The sequence below is a fragment of the Netta rufina genome, assembly GCF_964035555.1.
Source record: "Netta rufina genome assembly, chromosome: 4".
In the NCBI taxonomy this organism is placed as follows: domain Eukaryota; kingdom Metazoa; phylum Chordata; class Aves; order Anseriformes; family Anatidae; genus Netta; species Netta rufina.
In genome coordinates, this window is record NC_140127.1 from 76496000 (window position 1) to 76516413 (window position 20414).

Below are 20414 nucleotides of genomic sequence, written 5' to 3' on the forward strand. Positions count from 1 at the left end.
CCAATGCTGACACAGCAACTGAGTCTGGAATCAAAAAAGGACCGAAGTAGATGAACTGTGAAAAGACAAATCAAACTCTGATAGAGTTTCTCTCATCATTTCAGTCATAAATTCTTCTCTAACCAGTACTAAGCAGCTACTTTTCTTCCTTTCTTCCTTTTCTCTTCATCTTTCATTATGGAATATTTTTGTCAGTTGAAAGAGATTCCACAATGTTTGTAAAACAGAGAAAGATATAAAGAAAACCATCCAGCAACACATCCTTTTTCACACATATAACACATGCCAGAGTTCAGACTAGTTCATTCAGCTCCCCACAGTTACACAGTTTTCACTCATCCACAACAGCAAATACTGAAGGAAATGCTGACGTTATCCCCACTGCTCTTACAGAAAGGCTGTACTACTGCACAAAAATAGTGTACTGTTGAAAAAGAAGAAATCTTACTTCAGCATACTCTCCATTAGGTGACAACATACAGCTCAACGTATGCTCACCCATCTTGTAGGGATATTGTTTCAGGAAGCAGTACATTGATCTAGCTGCCTTGGGACTCTCCAGCTGTAGAATTGCCTGAAATGAAAAAAGCACAAGCTTCAAATGACTGTTACTTCAGAGTAAGTTTAATAAATTAAGTAGGCATAGCATGGGATATGTAGTATTTCTGAGGGCTTCAACATCCTCATTTCAGATTTGCTGAAAGCAGCATTTTTGATGAAACCCTGTGCTCTGCATATGGAGAACGGTGGACTCTCTTCTTTCTGTGAGGCTGAAGGAAGAAATCTTGTGTTGGAATTATCTGCAGAAGCAAGCAAAGAACTGTATCACAGAACAGGGGAGCCTGGAGTTTTCCTACCCACGTGTCCAGCCTTCTGGTTCCCAGACACATTCAGCTTGGATTTTGCTGTAATTGATGAGCATCTTCCCAGAAGCTGCTAAGGGAAGTGCACGGCCAGAAAAAAAAGTAGTGTTATATCAAGAAAATAGTAAAAATGAACTAAACTCTGAAGTTTATACACTGTACTGGAAATCTCTCACTTCTTTACCTGTAAGCTATCAAGTACAATGTGACATGAGTCTTCCAGCTTCACATTGTTTTAAAGATTTTTTTTTTAAATATAAATTATCCCTCATGTTTCTGTAAAAATTAAAAAGGTCTCTGTCCATTGAAAAACAGATCTTAAAACATTTAATGAATTAAAAAAAAAAAAGAGCAATTCTGACATTTTCCCAAACTATTTTTTTTCCCAAGCATCCTACTACATGGGGATTTGTTCTGCCTCCATCACTTACACCTCTCTAATGTCAAAGGTTAATAAATTTTCCAGCCACTTGGGAAGCTTTACTTTCAGACCTTAAGCTGATTTGTATTGTTCAGGCTAGATAACAGCCTAAAGTTTTTTTGTTTGTTTTCTTCCTTCCCTGCAGTCCCCAACAAATAAGATAAGCTATTTTCTTGTACAGGGTGAATGGGAAAAAAAGCCTACACTCAGTTCAGGAACTCTGGTCTCTCCTTAGCAGAGCACTGTTGATACTGGGAGGTTAAAAGCTCAATTTTTTATTTTAACATGGTACTGCACGCTAGGAAAAAATCCTACTTACCTTGTTTTTATTCTTCAGCACAACATAATGGTCAACTTTTCCAAATCGAAGTCCCACACAGACTACTTCAAATTCTCTGTACCCATCATCTGGTAAGTTTCCAAGATGCACAAACTGATGATGTATAGCTTCGGTGTTTACCTAAAGAAAAGCGATGACTTCTTTAACTTTCCAGCATTCTTTATAAGCATCTACTGAACTAGGTTAGGAAAGAGCCACAGGAAGCTTCCAGATCACTCAGATCTCCCCAGGAAGAGCATTCACAAGCATCCAAAGTTCGAATTTCCAGATTTACAAATTTCACAGATTCCAATGTTCGAATTTTCAGATTTTCCAGTATTCTATGTAGCACATCAAAAGAATTTGATATAAATCCCAGTAAAGAACAACAAACTTAAAAATGCCAAGTGTTTTATTTTAAATTACCATTTAATTTTTTAAACAAACTAGTAAAAGTCCCTTTAAGGAACACTACAATATACTGTTGAAGTTCAAATAAGATTTGGTATTTTGAAAAGCACATTATCTAGTCAGATCTCAAACCAGTCAGGGCACAGAAACCCACCTGAAAGAGTATATGATTATGGTTTTTAAGTTAGAGTTTGATTAATTTGAACGGCTTATAATGACAAAAAGATCCTTGGTCAAATATAATTTCTTGAGTTTGGCAATTTCCAAACAGTCTTACGGAATCCCTGCGCAGATTAAGAACCTGTGATTCCAGTCAGGCTACAATTTGAACAAATTTTGATAGTCAGCTGCTACAAGGATTGAATTACCATTTCCATCCAAAACACACGCACAGCGAGTGGCTGAATAGCTCCAACCCTGCTACAGAGGCAGGGAGGCTTCCCCGCTAACCTGAACGTCCCCGGGATGAACGTCCTCCCCAGGGCAGCACTTCAGTCACAACGTGGTAGGCTCAGAAGCTTCTTGCACCAGAGCCTTTGCTGGAATAGGATATTCAACTCCAATTGGAAAGTTTTTCTTGCTAGTGAAGGTTCCTTTATCACCACCACCATGGGGACGGGCTGTCAGAGGAGACCTCCAAGTCTCTTCCTACCAGGAAGGATTCTGGTGCAGAACCTAAGAATGGGCTGGCTGCACACGGAAAGCTAACCTCAGCCATGTAGCACTGGCACAAAGATATACGGACTCCTGGAGCTAATTATTTTGTGCCATTTCCAAGGAAATGGCCCTGGAGCACAAAGTCCAAAGGAACTAGTAGACTTCTGAAATCTTAAATAAGTCTTACCTTTAAATACTTGGAAGCTGCATGTCTTTCAGAAACAGAACCAGCCCTCCTGACAACAAGAACAAGCTCTCCCACCCCACCCCTGAGAGGTTTGCTATGTTCCCCTCCCGTTATTCACTACCTCACCAAGAGAAAAAATGAAGTTTTCCACCACAAGCATATCAGAAGCAGATGTAGGATATGGCAACAGGAGTACTGGCATTAAGGACTCAGATCTAGCTGTCAGTGCCAAACTGTGATCATTAGGAGAAAACAGATATCCCCCAAACACATTTGGGTTTGAAAATTCAAGCCTTTGGGGGGTTTCCTGGAAAGTGACTTATCATTGGCAGGGCTCTTTGGAAAACGACTTTTAACCATATGCTGTGAGCTTTTGACTTTGCTGTTCTTATAGTTACTCTTGTGAAGTTCCCAGGACAGCTCTAAGCCCAGAGACACATTCAGACCCAATAACTCACTCTCTATCACGAATATTTTGAAAATGTTTTCCCACAGTAGCAAGGAAAAAAAAAAAAACCCTTATCCTATTAGCTTCTACCTGCAGAAAAGACCTCTGTGAGCCTACACTGCCTAAAAAAAAGCTTTGCATGCCGACTGCCAGCCTGCACCAAGGTTTGAAGGAACAGGAGGGACAATAAGGGAGACCCTCTACACTCAACAGCAGAAGTAGTTTTGACAGCTAAATAAAAAATCAGAAACCTGTCTATAAAATATACTAGGAAAAATGGGTGCCAGCATACGCAGGCAAACACTGCACAGCCTCCAAGCTACAGTGGTCACAAGCACGCTGTTAGAAAATGAAAAAGCTCTCACCAAAGGAGAGGCTCTCTAAGGACTCCTATGGAATGCTTAATTCCTTGCTCCTCATGCATCATGGAGCTAAACTAAGCAATCATTTACTGCTTTCATTCCGTGCTTATTCACCCATGAATACATATATAAACATTTAATTCAACAGCAAGCTTAGATAACTCAATTAGCTATTATTTCACCGTGAAGGAAGCTGATTCCAATTTATATTAATGTATTTTGATAGCATTTTGAAGAATAGTTTGATTGCCAGCAGCTTACCTTAGGGTCAGACTCTTTGATGATAGCAGTAAATATTGATTCCTGGGGGAGAAAATAAAAAAAAGTTTAAAGATTTACACAGTAAAATACGGTTTCATTAGCTAATTGGGAATCACTGACTCCCTAATTGAAATGACAACTTTTTTTCCTGCTTTATTAGTCAAAGCGATAGCATGAGCACTTCTGACAGCTGTGTTATTCTGTTATCAGACCAGGACCCCAAAAGACATTTAACATGAGTCCTCAGTAGGACACGCTATCAGAACGGGCAGTGCTCAAAAGTCAGCTTAGACACAAAATCCTGCTCTGCGTTGAAACGTTATCACGTATCATAGAATGTCAATATATTTTATTACTTACTTCATCTTTTATAGTCTTATACTGAGGCACCATGTTGATGCAGAGCTGATTCCCATCCAGTGACATTGGAAAGCAGGTGTAAAATTTAACCATGGAATCTGCAGATTTTCTATTTATTTCAAGATATGCCTTTTAAGATAAAGAAAATAAAAAAGTGAAAAAGAAACTCCAATTTAGCAAAAACATATCAATGGTTGCTACGCTGCATTATCACATTTACATTCGTTAGAAGCATATTTCCTGCTACTCCTGGTAGAGACCCCACTAGATACACACTGGAATACCTTTTTATGAGATGATAAAATTAACACATCTCTCAGTCCTCCAAACGGCTTTGCTAGGTTGGAAACTTCTTCGACAGAATATCCTTTCTCAGGCAAGTTTGAAATAAGAACCACACAGATATCATCAGGTTCCTGTAAACAAATGAAAGGAAGTATTACTGTTGTTTCTTCAACTCTAAACCAAAACTGCTGTATGACTAACGAGGACGTTTATTTTTACTATGTCAAGCCACCATTAAACTGAATGAAACACTTGCTTGAAAGCATTTAGTTATGCATGCAATTACCCCCAAACCAAAGAATATTAAAGCCTTGGTAGGATTTAGTAGCAAAGCACTTTATACATCTTTTTAACCCCTCTCCATAATTATGTCATGTAATCACCTTAAATTGTGGATGTAGCCAGGTCAAACTAATTCTGTACAAACCTTGGTCTCTCTCTTGCCATCTCACCAAAAATTCAAACCAAACCAACCCCCCCTATAATTATGCCATTACTTTATATCCATGATATGCCCACACGTCAAACACTGCAGGTCTGTACATGCAATTTCTGCATCTTGAGAAAATAAGAGGGTTACAAGAAATGCACAGAAGGGCAATGATCAGCACAAAAAGTAGTTTTGATGTAAACAAAGAGTCAACAAACTGTGGGAAATCAAGCCAGAAGTCTATCAAATCAAAACCAGCCCAGAGAACACAAACTAGTCACTATTTCCCACAAGAAATTAACAGGCAAAGATGTAAACCAGAGGTTTTCTGACAGCAGAACCATCACTTGGAAACCTGCACCAAATCTCTCCCCACAGCATCCACAGATTCAAGCACCTTTAGACTGACCTTGCTAATTGGTTCTGTTGATTCCTCACTCTTCACAGTTGCTACAGCAGCTTCTATTAAAAAAAATATATTAAAAAGTGGAGGTTGTTAATTGAGTAGTTCAGATTTCTTTAGATGCTATAGAGCTTTACGAACTACTTTTGCTATCCATATGCTTTATCACTACTGTAGGGGTGAAAAATTAAATAATCCTTCATTTAATTCACAGAGACAAATTACACTGATGAGATGCATGCAGTGCTCTGTAAAAGATTTCACAAAGAATGGTCTTAAGTAAGATTAAAAAAAAAAAATTAAATCCTTTGTTTGACACTCAAATGGTTTGCTGACATTAAGGCCTTATCAGCTGAATAATCACAACCACAATATTTCTTTGTGGGCATACTGGGATACTGTAGGTGCCCAGCACATGCCCATATTGTTTCTCTTTTCTTTTCTTTTTCCTGGTACAAGTCCACAAAAAAATCTTAGAGACTCCGAAAAACACGAACAGCAAAGAACAGGAAACCACCAATCAGAGCAGTTAAGGGAGAATCCCTTCTATTGTAAAATGCTTACATCCACCACTATCATGTGCATAATAACTGAGAATTAAGATACATCATGTTTAAACAAGTTCTGTTACTCATCAGTTACAAATATTGGGACAATAGGATCTATTGAACCAGCTCCTAAGCATGTACTGTAAAGCAATGAGATTAAAAGATTTAGTGGGGAGGCTGTACGCAGAATACATAGAAGACCTTACTCCTTTCCTCTGATGAGCTGCAAATAAAATTCCATGCTGCACGGAAAAGGTCTAGGCAAAAATACTATGCCAGCTAAAAATATGTGAATTCTGAGGGGTTTTTGGCCACTCTTCTTCAGTCCCAGTCCCATAAAAGTGTTCTTTTATGTTTCGGTCAGTGAAGCTAACCAATTTCCTTCTCTGATATCCTGGGTCATCTTTGTCTCTGAAGAGTTCCTGGCCTTGGTGCTATTCTGACATAATTCACAATAGCAGAGAGGCTTAGGACAGAAATGAAAAAACACTGCCAGTTTGCAATTTACCTTGATCAGTTAAAGGCTCCTTAATTTCATCCAAGTCCACCGCTGCCACCTGAGGCATCTCTGCAAGTTTCTCTACAAAACATTTTAAGATACCACAATGTCAAATTTCTGTAACGTACAACTAGCAAAGTAACCTAAAACCAGCATCATCGTATCAGAATTACCTAGTAAAGATGCAGGATTATCAATTCCTTTGGTCGGAGTCTCTACCACCTTCACAGCCTCTGTAACTTTGTCTGCTTCCGTAACACTCTTTGGGTCGGACAGCTCAGCCTCCCCAGTGTCCATTTCAGTTTCTGTTGAGATCTGAAGATCTTCAGACTTATTTTCTACTGAATTTGCTGGAAGGTAACAGCAAGATAAAGATTTTTTCAGACCTCCTGTCACAAATGAGCAGAAAATGAATATACAGGACCAGCTCATTCCAGCTTCACAAAACAACTCTGTGGCTGTCTTTACATGAAGGGGTAAGATGATTTTGCTTTCTCAAAAATCATCTTCTTTACCTGGTTCTTTGCTATTCCAGACCTACTAGCAGCAGTGCTTATCACTATTAGCAAACTCACAAGGTGTGAGAAGAGTGCACACCTATCAAAGACTACTGTATTGCAAACTCTGTGAAAGGTGTGAAAGGTTTGGACTCACTCCCTTAAATATCTTGTGTGGGAAGTGGAAGGCAGCAGAATAGCACCTGTACTGAAAGCAGTACCTAAAGGGGACCTACAAAAAAGCTGGAGAGACATCTTATCTGGGATTTTAGTGATAGGACAAGGAGTAATGGTTTAAAACTAAACACGGGTAGGTTTAGATTAGATATTTGGAATAAATTCTTCACTCAGAGGGCAGTGAGGCCCTGGCCCAGGCTGCCCCAAGGAGCTGTGGCTGCCCCATCCCTGGCAGTGCCCAAGGCCAGGCTGGATGGGGCTGGGGGCAGCCTGGGCTCCCTGGCAGGGAGTGGAACTAAGTGATCTTTAAGGTCCTTTCCAACCCAAACCATTCTGTGTGTTCATTCAAGGAAAGACTGAAAGTTCTCATTTGTCTTACCTGCAGTAGTTGAGGTTTTCTTGATCTTACTATCTTTTGTCACCACAGATTTCTTAGTTTTTTCTTTTTTACCTATGTAAAATAGCCAAAAATAAATCAGCAGAAATGCTTATTTCTTAAGTCTTACATTTGTGTAAGAGTAAAAAAAAAAAAAAAAAAAAAAAAAAAAGAGTAAAGAGGATGAAAATATGTACAGAAATCATCTGATCTGCAGCAATTCAACTGCTATGACAAAAAACCACCAAAACCTAAAAAATAAGTTAATTCAACAACAAACTTGAATGCAAGTCACAGAAGTTACTCTGCTTCATGAATTTATTTAGGATTCTGGTGACACAACCCTACTGCTGTAAAAAAGTTCATTTCCTCTTTCTCTTAAATGCAATTTAAGAGAAATTGCAATTCACTGTTTCCATCTGAGACAGCTCTGAGAAGCACTGCTATAGGAATTGTAATTCCATTTTACAAACTGGATTCAGAAGTGACGTACCACCCAATGAAAAAAACTTCAAACAGCACCTCTTAAGTTTTTTTCTTGTAAGTTTTAGCTGATTGAATTTTCCCAGCAAAACAAAAAACAGTGACTTGTCCCTAATTGCATTCAAAACAAGCACCCATGAAAGCCAAAAAATAAACAGCAAAAATGATTTGGTTTTCATTTTCAGTGTGTAACACCAGCATTTCTGTAAAATCTCATTGGCTTCTCATGTATTTGCCACAATCTGTCCTCTTTTTCAGTAAAGTACTAAAAGAAAGTTACTCGTTAAAGCATGACATACAGGTGTTTCTGCCAGACTAAGTAACAATAACTGATTCTGTCCGAATCCTTAGATGACCAGGGCATAAATTTAAAAGCAACTTGAATGTATAGGATAATAAGGCACTGAGAAGCACTAGCTGCAAAAAGCAATGTTAAATGCATTATATCAAAGGCAACTCAAAGAATTACACAAATTTCAAGGAGGATAGAACACCACACGTATCATGAATACACAGGGGCAAATATTTAAAATTACAGAGTATCAGCATGGGTCTTTTTTTTATTTATTTATTATTATTTTTATTGCTGCTTGTGGGTGTTTCTCAAGCCAGCCAGGTTACATGAAAAAGAAGACAGCTGAAAGTATAAGCTGTTAACTTTCTCATACCTCTCTGGGCTTGCTTTCAGTCACTATTAAATAAAGCACTCATAAAAACAGAGAAATGGGAATGAAGAGCAAAGGTATCATCAGATACAAGGTAGTCAAAGCCTCACCTGTAACAGATTTAGTTGTCTTAGTGGTGGTGTTCTGATGTTTTCTATTATGAACAGATGGGGAAAAGATAAAGAAAAATCAGATTCAAAGACAATTCATGAATATCAAAATAGCTTTAGAAGTTCCAAACCAGTAAAACACAGATACGAGCACACCTGGTTTCCAGTGGTTATCAGTAACAGTGACATTAACGGATGCAATGCAGCACTTACTTTGTACTCGGCGCAACTTTTTTAACAATCCGAGTCTTTTTTTTGATGTTCATTTTAGCCTAAAGCAGACAGAAGGAAGAACTTTTATCGCATCACTTGTACTTTGTATTGGATAGGTTGCATCTTTCATTTTGTTAAACTGATACTATTCACAGTCAGCAATCTGAACCAAGCAAAACAGAAAGCTCACATCTGAAATTCGCAAGAGGATTTTTGTGTATTTTTTGACCTGAGCTTATGAAAAGCAATTTAAAAAATTCTCAACTAAAAGAACTAAATATTTTTCTTAAGAACATTGGTTTCTGGATTAAAATTCCAAGCTACACAGAAAATATTATGTTATTCACCAACACACTGCTTACCTGGCCAGGAGATGCCTTTGGCTTTTCTGCTACACTTATTTTCACCCGTTTCCCATTCACCAGCACTGGCACAGTTTCACCGTATTTCACAGCTGCTATCACTGCTTCTTTGTAGTTCATTTCCAAGTAGGCCTAAAATAAAAGGCACTTTCAGGCTTTACTTCTATTGTAGGCACAAGATGCAAATTTCTGCATTTTTTTTTTTTAGAAAAGCTGCTCACGACAGAACTGCGTGTGCTCCCAGAGTTCATGGGGAGTCTGATGACAAAGTTTAGACTGCAATATTACATAAAAGGGAGCCTAGCTCCTCAAACAATTAACAATTAAGACTCAGGTAGCATCACAGAATTAAGACTCCCTGCTATTCCAAGGTTACTTCTGTGATTTTTAATGACAACCTGCTCAGGAAGCCTTATCCAAAAGGACAAGCTGAGGTTACAGGTACTGCAGCTTTTATTGCTTGACAATTTCTTTTGCATTCTCACACAAACACCTTCTGCTGGAAAACTCACCTCGTTCCTAGAGCGCAGTACGATGAGATCACTGACTTTGCCAAACGGCTGAACGATTTTTTTAATATCCTGATCTGAAAAGCCATCATCAGGTAAATCAGATATTTGAAGGACTGTCCCGCAATTCAGCAGTTCCTCTCTCAACAGCTACAAAGTAAAAAATAGAACAAAACTAAGCAACTTCCACATTAATTTCCACGTCCAGTACAACAAAGGAAAAACAATCTGCAATAGAAACTGCCCCAGAGCAGACCAACTGCTTAGCTCACTGAGGTGTTTTGAGGCTTTTACTCTTTAACACAAGGACAGATCCATAATTCCAATCACAGAACGGCCTGAGCTGGAAGGGCCCTTAGGATCATCTAGTTCCGACCCCCTGCCATGAGCAGAGACAATAACAACCTTCAGATTATTAGGTGACGTCAGCTAGGATTATCAAGTAACAGCGTACAACCGTCTTGTTTTTACTAAGTATTAAAAATCAACGTCATTCCAGCTGTCTAGGCTATGTGGGGAAAGAGTTGCCCAACTCCACTACCTTCCTTTCACTATCTATTAGCCTTCAGTATCAGCAGGCAGTGTTCTCTTCCCTTATCATTTACAGGCTAAGATCTACCAAGGACAACTGCATCTACCACAGACACCCAAGAGTAACTAAAACAAAAGTCTGGTTTATAGGTGCTGCGTGTCCTGGTTTATAGGTGCAGTGGGTCCAAGAGATCCCAATCTGATGGACAAAGTCAGCACTGGCTTAAAATCCTTCTTACAAGAGGAGTAAGAAGTTCCTCTGCCTCGCCTTCTGTGCAGGACATGAAAATGAGTACTTTCTGCCTCCTACCCCTTATACTTACACGGTAGCACCTTCCAGCAGAGCTCATCACGCACCATTTATACAAACAAGTGCACAGCAGCACAGGGCCCCGAGCTTAATTGGGATTTCTTTCTGCTGCTGTAACACAAACCTCCTGGAGTGCTTCCCATCTGTTACGAAGCGCTTGCTGTGGTGCTTAGCACGAAGCTGTACTATCACAGCACTATCTATTGCACAGAATTAGCGAACAGAACAGTTAATCCTTCCCCACATGATCCCCCTGCAATGGGATACAAAGCAAATGCTTCAAATCACAGGGAAAAATACTGAGAAACTCACCCTGTTATAAGGAGAAGGACGAGGTCCGCTGGTTCCCGCGGGCAAGTCTTCCTCATCCTCTTCCACTTCTTTGTCTTGGGGCGAATCGTCACTTTCAGGAGAAGAACTTGACCCAGGCAGAGAAAGCGTGTCCTTCTTCGCAGCCTTCGGTGAAACGCTTTTCAGCGGCTTCTTCATGTTTCCAGGCATCTTCCCTAGGGGTCCATGAGAGGATGGTGATTTTCCCGATCCCGAGGATCCTAGCCCAGCTGCTTGAAGTGATTTATGCTTATTGAACTCCGCTACAAAGCCAGGTCCTAAACTTTTCACTACTGCCTCCAAAGCTGCCCTTCTGTCTGTGAGGGGAAGGGAAAACAAACCCGTTTTTGGTTGGTTTTAAGAGCCCTCACCTACGCTGCTGTTCTGGTTTCTACATTCCCTATTCCTGACTCAGTCCTGGAACCTGCTGAAGTTCGAGAACCTTAATCCCACTCTAGCAGAGGTGGCCTATAAATAAGAAACCTCTGCACTACTTTCACGGTGCTGTTGTATAACCTGACATTTTTAGTGAGGCTGACGTGACATGGGCAATATCATCTGCAAGCAGCCGAATGGCAGAGCAAGGAACGACTGCAGAATTTTGCATGTCAGGGAATGTAAAAAAAGAAAACAACTTTTCAAGCCTTTGATCTTTCTCTCACATACTGATGCACTGCAGTGCTTTTTGGCTTGCTGCCCTCTGCTAAACTCAGTATTCTTCGCTGTCTTGCTCTTTGTCACTTTGTCCTACAGCCTAATGTGCTGGTTTAAATTGCTCTTTAACAATCTGATACAACTTTGATTTCCCATATGCTTTGTTTTTGCGGAGATCGGTGAAAAATTTGTATTTTGGTTATCAATTGCCTCTTCTACCTATTGTGCTACATTAGAATGGGATTTTGCTCTTATAACTATCTCTTTGAAAATGCCTGTCCCTTCACAACTCCAGCTTCTTTCCCGTAAGAGCTCCCTTGCTCTTTATTTCCTTAACGCACACAAAGGCACAGTATCCGGGTCAAAGAAAAAAGAACCCATCCTTTGAAATTCCTTTGTTTCGCTCTTCAGAATTTGAAAAAGGAGCAAAACCCTCAAACATACTTGTATTTCAGGCAAAGACTGAACTCAGAATTAATTACAAGGAACTGAGTTCACTCAAAATTTCCTAGAACAACAAGCTGGAGGAAATGAGCTGACTGAAGAGTCACAAAGTGGTGCAACAAAATGTTATGAAGCATGCTTCACTGAAAGCCTTTCAGGTACCACGCCCTTATGTCAACTAAATTATTTATGAAAACTTCATCTTTTCCTCATAAATTCCACCTCCATGCAATGCAGTTTCTGAGCATCGTTTTTTCTTTCTCCACATCTACTCTGCACACTTGCAAAATTATTTTTTTTGATGCTGAACAAGCAAGCATCCTCTTGTTTTCAAATGTCGCTTGTTTTCAGTTCTTGACTATCTTTACTGGCTTAAAAACTGAGCAAACACTCAGAAAAGGCAGTTGTTCAGCAGTGGTTTGGAACCATTAAACTGTTTCTGACACTAGGCAAGGAAGACTTTTTATCTTTCAGAATGCCTGTGTCCTGCTAAGCACACTCCTCTCAAAGCAACAGCAAAAGGAAAAGTCGTTTTTAAAAACAGATTTTCGGTGGAAAACTACGGATAAACCTCTTGAAACCAACTCTGCCTTCCTGAAATTAAAGGAAGCTTCGATTTGAATGTGTAACACTGCATTTAAATAAGTGTTATCCGCCCTGTACCTTGCGATCGGGTCGCCCTCCTGGACCAGTCATTACTGGAAGACCTGGGAGGTCGCGGACTTGTTCTCAGCAGATTTCTTGACCGCTGTGGTGACCTTGACCTGTGCCTCGGGCTGAGCCGTCGCATCTGCCGCGGGCTTCGGCTTCGTGGTCTTGTTGGCCTGAAGCGGCCGGGGCTCCTGGATCGCGATCGTGACCGCCGCAGAACATAGCTGGAGCCGGCCACCCTCGAACGCCTGGGGCTGGGGCTGGCAGAGTTGGAGCGCCGCTTCGGGGTCTGGTTTTCTTTCCTGTCACCAGCATTTCTAGCAGAATAAAGGCATTCAGTGAGCTCTGACACGGCAGAGAATGATTAACCTGCGCCTGTTCAAACAGACTTTCTGGAGAAATTTAAAAAAATCAACAATGCTTAGAGCCTAATTTATTAACAAACATGCTTCTATTTCTGGAGTAACCACGTCACCAATGTTAAATAGAACTGAGAGGCGAGTGGGAGAGAAATACCTGCATGGAGAGAAAGCTGTAAAGACAACTCTGAAGTTACAAGCTGCAGGGCTACGAAAAATGAACAGAAATAGGAGAAGAATACATGAAAGAGTAATGAATTAAGATACTTTGCTTCTTCCAAATTTACTTTGGAAGGTGGCAACCTCATGCTGTTACGTTTATAAGACTGATTGAGACTGAAAGACGGGTTCCACAGAACTACTTAAATACACACCTAATGCATACTTCTGCTATGGAGAGATGTCAAGCTGATGAAGAACATGGAATGAGATCCATCACAGCAACAGTCCTCTTAGAGGACCGAACAGATCACAGGAGTGAAAAAGAAAACCTTGAAAATGCACAGAGTATATTCTAAATTATCCAGAATATTTAAGGCAAGCTAGGACGAGTGCTTGGCCGTAGCATACTGGCCTGCCACTTGGCAATTTCTCAGCCCGTACTGAACCCTGCGATGACAAACATCCCCTGCCCAGGTAGAGCAGACGGTGCCTGAGAGATCTCACGTTAAAAAAAGTGGCTGATGGAGCAGCTCTTCAGCTCAGAACAAAAAGCAGAATCTCACCGGTAAATTTAGCACCAAAATTAAGAGACAGACCAGGAAATGACTGACACGGCATGCGTGCCCAGCACAACTAGACCCACTGGGAAGAAAATATGCTGATCAAACAAAATGCAGAAGTCTTAGCACAACGTGAGCAACACGTGTCAGCTGAAAGGCTTGTAAGTCAAGCTAGAGCAAGAGCACTTCCTGAGGCACCACGTCCAGCCTTATTATCACTGTTTCAGAGGCCAAGTTCCTCTGAAATGGAATAGGTTCAGGAGAGAGGGCTGCCCCCTGGCAGACTGGAGAAGGGGCCAAGACCTGTGTGGCCAGCAGCTAGCTGAGGTCAGCTGAAAAACCTCCAGTCCCCTAAATGACTTCCAACACGCCCCGCACAGCGCGTCCCACAAGTGGTATTTAATTAGCAACCTTCAAACACCATTAAAAAGCCACATCACTCCTGGTATTCCTGCGCACCGTAGAAATGGTTGAATGCAGTAGCAAAACAAAGCCATTTATAAAAACAAAGCAGCACAAAGCCAGCTACCAGAGGGTCACAGCACCAAGCGAGCTCCTCCACCTTGCCCTGAGCCTGTGCCCACAGCCTGGCCATCACTGACTCCCCAGCTGCAGACGTGCTGTCAGCACCCAGGACTCAAGGAAGCACCACCCAAAAAGACAGCTCTCGCCCCACCTGCAAGCACAGATCACTCTCAAAGTGCTGGTAAATGTCTGTCCAGTTCATTTAGCTCCTCCAGTTCGGGGCAGTTCCCTTTATCCCCGGTGTGTTTAACAGCAGCAGCTCTTGCAGCTCTGCAGCAATTTCAGTTTGAGGTTTTAAAGTATAATTACTCTCCATGAAAGTCTGAAGTTTGTTTTATTTCCCTCTAACACCATATTGCTCTATGTTTATGAACCTGGAGAGACCTTGGATGCACTCTGCAAATTAACCTGACCTACATTTTCAGCTTCTTCTTCCAACTAATAGTCAGCTTCCCACGAAGCATGTCTAATTAACGGGGGTCGCAGGGCAAGGCAGCAAAAATGAAAGTCCTATCGTTCCTGTTTGTGTTAAAGTTGGAGTATGCACAAACACTGAGGCAATAGAATAACTTAATCTTGCTGAGATCCAAGCAGAATTAGTCTGCAGGGTGTGTTTTTATAAAACGTAATTGTAAACAGAGTAAGTTTTAAGCAGAAGAGACATGAGTTCATCAGTTCCACTGCTTCTTCAGCCTGCGATCCTATAGCTTCCCAAGGGATCTATGGGCGAAAAAGGCTGGGGAATAAGGAGCCAACACAGGCTAGCCTACTGTCAGATAGACTTCAAGCTGCTAACAAGAGCGGCTTAATTGGAAAAAAGTTTAAGTCTAAAAGTCGAAATCCCTCAGTTTGATCATGACAGACTGAGGCAGGGCTATGAGAAATGCCCACGGTGCATTGAAGAAATGTTAGGAGAAATTCCCTACAGCTTGCTCTCATTCTCGTGAAGGAACTCTGGATACCATGCCCCTCACCTGATTAAAGGATTTAGGGCAACACCATTTTACAACAAAAAGGCAAGGAGGCCGCCAGTACAGCTCGTCAGTGAACAAAGCAGGAAAATTCATTGCCTTCATTCCCAAATACTTGTGACAGTGACAAATTTAAAACCACCTGTAAGCAAAAGGCAGTTACCTCTTTGAAGAACGAGACTCGGGGTTCCAGTCGGGGTACCTGTTAAATGCAGAGAACACGACTGTCAGCAAAGAGAGCTGCGTCTGGGCACAGCCCTGCTCTCACATGCAGCAGCTGTTACAGATCTGAGCTCCCGTGCAGGACTCCAGCAGCACCACGTGCCGCTTTCCTTCACTTAATAGTCTAAAACAAATTCAGAACAGTGCTCAGATATTGAGATCTGAACCACGGAAACCCACCCAGCACGGTTTGAGGGCCCACGTGCATGCAGAGGAAGCGTTTTTTGGCCTAAATGAACTTTTTAAACAAATTCCTTACTGTTGGCGTAACTGGCGGCAGCTCTCGATGTGGGAGGGGGTGTTCTGGTGCAGAATCCAGTCCTAGGTGGAGAGAAGACATCCAGAGAAGTTTGATTAGCTGGGAAAACGTTAGCATTTGACCACAACCTGAAGCACTCTCATACTTTACCTTCCATTGCTAGTACATTACTAACACATGATCTGATGTCGGGGTCACATTTCTCACTTGAGATTACCACTCCTTAATGCTAACGATGAGAACGCTTAATGATTATGGAAGGCTGCTGCAGAACACGAAGGAATTTAGGTGGAAAGTGTAGAGAATTACATCGCATTACATTAATCTGCTACTTCCATCAGCACCCTGCGCCGCTGTCACCGCATCTCCAGCACAAAGGGCTGATCCAGCAGCTGGCTACACGTAACGAGAAAGCCATGAGCAGCCTTCACGAGCTGTCAGGCTGTATGAACACGCACGCGGCACAAGAAGCTGAATACAGCAGAGAACCTGACACAACGTGCTATCGGCGAGCCAAGTCTCATTTCTGTGGAAGCTCGACTTAGCAGTGCTCCGAGCGCAATCGCTCCGAAGAGCAAGCTCCAACAAAAGGTCATTCAAAAGCCCGATGAATCTTGTCACCCCCCCGTGAATTTCTATGCAGAAAAAGCCTTCGCAAAAGCCTTACTTGGGAAACAGCTGCTGGGATGAGCATCGCACAGCCACAAGTACAACGGGAGCCCTCAGACCTGAAAATTTCTTATGCACGGGGTTAAGGTAAACGCTGATTTAGTTCCCCTATAGGAAGCTGTGCACCAAGGCTGTTCTCGTGGTTGTAGGAGTAATGCTGGACTAAATTGGTGCTCCAGTGGAAGCAACTGCTCCGGTTAGCTCGCTGATCGAGAGCTGCTGACTGCTCTCAGATGGTATCACGTCGGGAGGGATCGTGTCAGGAGGGTACCACGTCGTCGTGACAATCGCTGAGCATCCTTAAAGGCCAACTTCCTGCTGCTTCGGTATTTTAAACAATAACGGGTGAATAATGCAACTGACAGGCCCGGCTTTACAAAATGCCTCGCTGTTCTGAAATTACCTGGCTCTCTGGGATGCACGTGCCGGTTTATACAAGGTTATAAAACACCGAGCGAGCAGCATCTCTGGTTTATTGGCAGAAAGGCTGAACACACCGCTTCTAAGGAAAGCTGGTGATGGCTCACTCAGAGCACGTGAGGTGGGAGGAATTGATGCGACCACGGGTAGCTTTGTGCGTTTTGCCAGCCCAGAGGACGGGGTGAAAACAGCCGCTCCCTGCGCTTACAGCCCCAGCCTCACAGCACTGAGATCTGCTACGAGACAGCCACCCCAGCTATTTATGCTGCACACGGCTTTTACAGCAAACACAGCCCGTTTTAAGCACCAGACTTACTTCCATTTCCTGAAGAAGCAGACACGCTGCTCAACCATCTCCGGAGGACACTGTGCTCACACAAACATTCCCACTGCCCAAGCACCAGCAGGAGACAACCCTCACGGGCCCCTCCGCAGCAGCCTCCCCGGTGGGACCATGGCAAATGCAGGGTTTAAGAGCAGCTGAAACACTTTGCAGGCTCTAGGACAACACAGCTACAGATCTGTGCGCACAGGAAGCACACGGACCACGTACAAATAAAAAAAAAAAAGCAAGCAATTCCTGAGGATAAGCTGGTTTCGTCCTCGTAACACGCGGTTATTGAGCGATCCCATCCGTAAGAAGGCTGTTTGTCTGTAGCCTTGAAGTTAGATGGAAAAATCATCACTGAAGGGCTGAAATTAGCTGCTGGAAGTGAAAGGCAAGGGGACTTCAGGCGCTCCCCAGCACAGAAAGCACACCCGGTGTCCGCGAGGGCCAGCAGAGGCCGTTCTGCTTCCCCGGCTCTTCAGCTGCCGGAGCAGCGGGCACTGCGGAGGCTGGCAGGCCCACAAGGAGATATTCTCCTCCCTCACAAAACCCCCGTTCTTCTCCTCTTCAACTCTTCGCTATGCCGATGCCCTCTTGCGTTTCGTATCATCGCAGGAGCCTCCATTTATGCGTGTTCCTCCTCTTTGATTAATTCCTCGCCCTTTTCGAGTCTTCGGAAAGATTCCAGTCCCTCTGGCAAGGCTGTCCCACCGCACGGATCCTTCCCCCAGACGGATCCTTCCCGGCACGAGGAAGCCCCCAGCCAGCTTCAAACTGCACCTCGAACCCACATGGGCCAGGGGAGAGCAGCTCTGTCACTGTTACCTAATTTTGGGGGGCCAGCAGGTCTCGGGGTGTTGTGCCAGCCCAGCCCACGTTACAGAAAAGCCAGGAGGAAGAGGGAGCAGGACCGTGTTTTGTCCCACTACATCAGTGATGCAGCCACAATTCCTGTTGTGGGGAACCCTGAGGCTGCAGGACTGTGTGCAGGGTAAAGCCCAGGGCACCACAACGCAGCCTGGGTAAGGTCAGAGGGGATCTCTGGAGGTGACCTGGTCCAGGACCCTGGCTTTAAATCTGTTTTAGCTGGAAAAAGACCCTGCGATGTGGTGCTTTACTCATCAGCACAGGGCTTCCAGTACACACAAACCCTCCTGCTGCTGGCATCACGGCCGTGCTCTGTTCCCAAAGGGCATGGTTGGAGACAGAAACCACCCCTCACTGCTCCAGCATGACCACAACCCCCAGCTGAAAGCGAAGCCGCTCTGTGAAGCATTCGTGGAATGTTTTCATACGTTGGGGAGGCTGGAAAATACATTTGAAAGCAGAGGACACCGAGGTGAGATCGCATCTAACCCAGGACAAAATAACTCTTCCCTGAAAAACCACCGCGGGACGCTTCTGAGAACTCCTCCCAGGTCCAGAAGTCGTCTCAGCACCGACTGGCTTGCCAGATCTGTGTGTGAAGCTACCAGGCGCTGCAGGGCTTATGAAATGCTTCTCCCCACAGCAACCCGCGGTGGCTGCGCCACGCCGCTGGGAGATGTTGTAACTTCTGACTTGTGAGCAGAGCCGTAGCTCAACAGCACTTCCAAATAAATGATCACACAAAGAGCGCTGCAGGAGAGGTGCTCGGGGTTCTCCTCAGATCACAAAAGAACCAGAAAGTGCACCGAGCGCTGAGCGGCAGGAGCTGCACGCAGAGCACTGCTCCGGAGGATTTCGGAACGCCGCAGACCTCTCAAGGCCGTTTCGGCTTTTATTCCATCAGACCTCATTAATTAAGCAAAGTTAAATACGTCAGCAGATAAAAACCCCGGGGAGAGCTGAGCGGATGCTTTGGGGAAGAGCAGAAGCATTTTTCAGCTCCAAGCCAAAACAAAGCCCTGGCTGGGTTTCGCTGCTGTTATGGCAGAGGCAGGCTGCAAGAACGAGGGCGACGGGGCTGAGATTTTGCAGACAGCAGGCTTCAGCCACCACCAGCCCCCGCAGCTCCGCAGGCCCCTCCAGGAGCAGCAGCCAGCTGTAAATCTGTCAGTTCAATAATGTGACATCAGGTAACCTGCTCGAGCTCTCTTCCGAGAGGCAGCACAGCTTCTGTGTCAAACTTGTCAAGAAAATGGACCCTAGCTGAGTCTGTGCTTCTGCACAAGGCTGGGTTAAAAGAACCTACAAAAGGCAGTGCAGCACATGAATGCTTACTGTGAAATCCGTTATCTTAACACCACAAATGGTTTTCAGATGTTCAGTCCCTTCAAGTGTTGGAGAAAAAGGTTTTCTTCACCTGGTATCTTTCATCCTCTTCATAACTCGTCGTCCGCTCTTGTTTCAAGCCATCCTCTTTGCTCATCTCCTTCCTTCCCGAAGCCATCCAACCTTTCCAACTTGCCAGGGGACAAGACACCCGTCTGTAATGCAGCGTTCCCAAACGGCCTGCTGCAACTGGGCAGTCCCCGTGCCTCACCAGTCCGGCCCAGAACAGCTCCTGAAGATGCAGATTCCCCTCGAGGTGTGCTGGGGAGACGAGACCAAAGGCAGCCTCACTCACCAGGTGTCTCCTCTTGCAGGGCTCACGGCAGCAGGCACGGGGGAGCCACCAGCCCAGAACTCACCTCCCGCCTACAGGCGGCTGCAGCTCGGGCTTCTGGAGCCATCAGAGGCACAGCCCTCGGAGGACATCCTCTGTGAATTCATCCTGTTATTTCTGAACTAACATTTGTCAAAATTGTGGCAAACTACCTCTGTTCCCCGTGGAACGCCCCTGTGCTAGCACAGCTCACGCCCCACGAGGTTGTACGTTCCTGCTCCATCGCTTCACCACTGCTCATCTGCCAGTTCCAAGGGCTTCATCGCTTCCAAAACCCAACGTCCAGGGCACCTCCAGCCACACAACCGAGACACAGCTTTATTTGTAAACCCACACCACAAATGCAGGAGGAATTTCTCATGCTTTAGGATTCACAAATGTACAGCGCTAACATTGCTCGAACAGATTTTTATTTCTTGCAGTATGGGGAAAAAAAAAAATAATTATTATTCTTATTATTTTGAAACATCGTTGTTTGAATGTGACTTGTCCCAAACTGGTATGTGATGCATAATCAGCAGCTCATATACATTTAAAAAAAAATATATCAGAATCAAGTTAACGTATGCTGGAGCTGGAAGCTGGC

At 43.6% G+C, this 20414-nt stretch overlaps 1 protein-coding gene across 4 annotated transcripts in view; it reads right to left on the reverse strand.

The window, feature by feature from the left end:
• ZNF638 (zinc finger protein 638) overlaps positions 1-20414 on the reverse strand; it is a 49759-nt gene that overhangs the window by 17427 nt on the left and 11918 nt on the right. For 2 of the 4 annotated variants that reach the window (XM_084286404.1, XM_084286405.1), the window contains exons 3-19: positions 15825-15886; positions 15507-15545; positions 12779-13083; positions 11000-11193; positions 9850-9996; positions 9338-9469; positions 8976-9034; positions 8763-8806; positions 7508-7579; positions 6628-6804; positions 6464-6535; positions 5414-5466; positions 4574-4705; positions 4290-4418; positions 3930-3971; positions 1604-1744; positions 449-574 (exon numbers count right to left, since the gene is read on the reverse strand). In XM_084286404.1, coding sequence (XP_084142530.1) covers positions 449-574; positions 1604-1744; positions 3930-3971; positions 4290-4418; positions 4574-4705; positions 5414-5466; positions 6464-6535; positions 6628-6804; positions 7508-7579; positions 8763-8806; positions 8976-9034; positions 9338-9469; positions 9850-9996; positions 11000-11193; positions 12779-13083; positions 15507-15545; positions 15825-15886 — 1926 coding nt within the window. Of the gene's footprint in view, positions 1-448; positions 575-1603; positions 1745-3929; positions 3972-4289; positions 4419-4573; positions 4706-5413; positions 5467-6463; positions 6536-6627; positions 6805-7507; positions 7580-8762; positions 8807-8975; positions 9035-9337; positions 9470-9849; positions 9997-10999; positions 11335-12778; positions 13084-15506; positions 15546-15824; positions 15887-20414 lie in introns of all 4 variants that reach the window. The other 2 variants (XM_084286403.1, XM_084286402.1) reach the window with 1 other exon arrangement.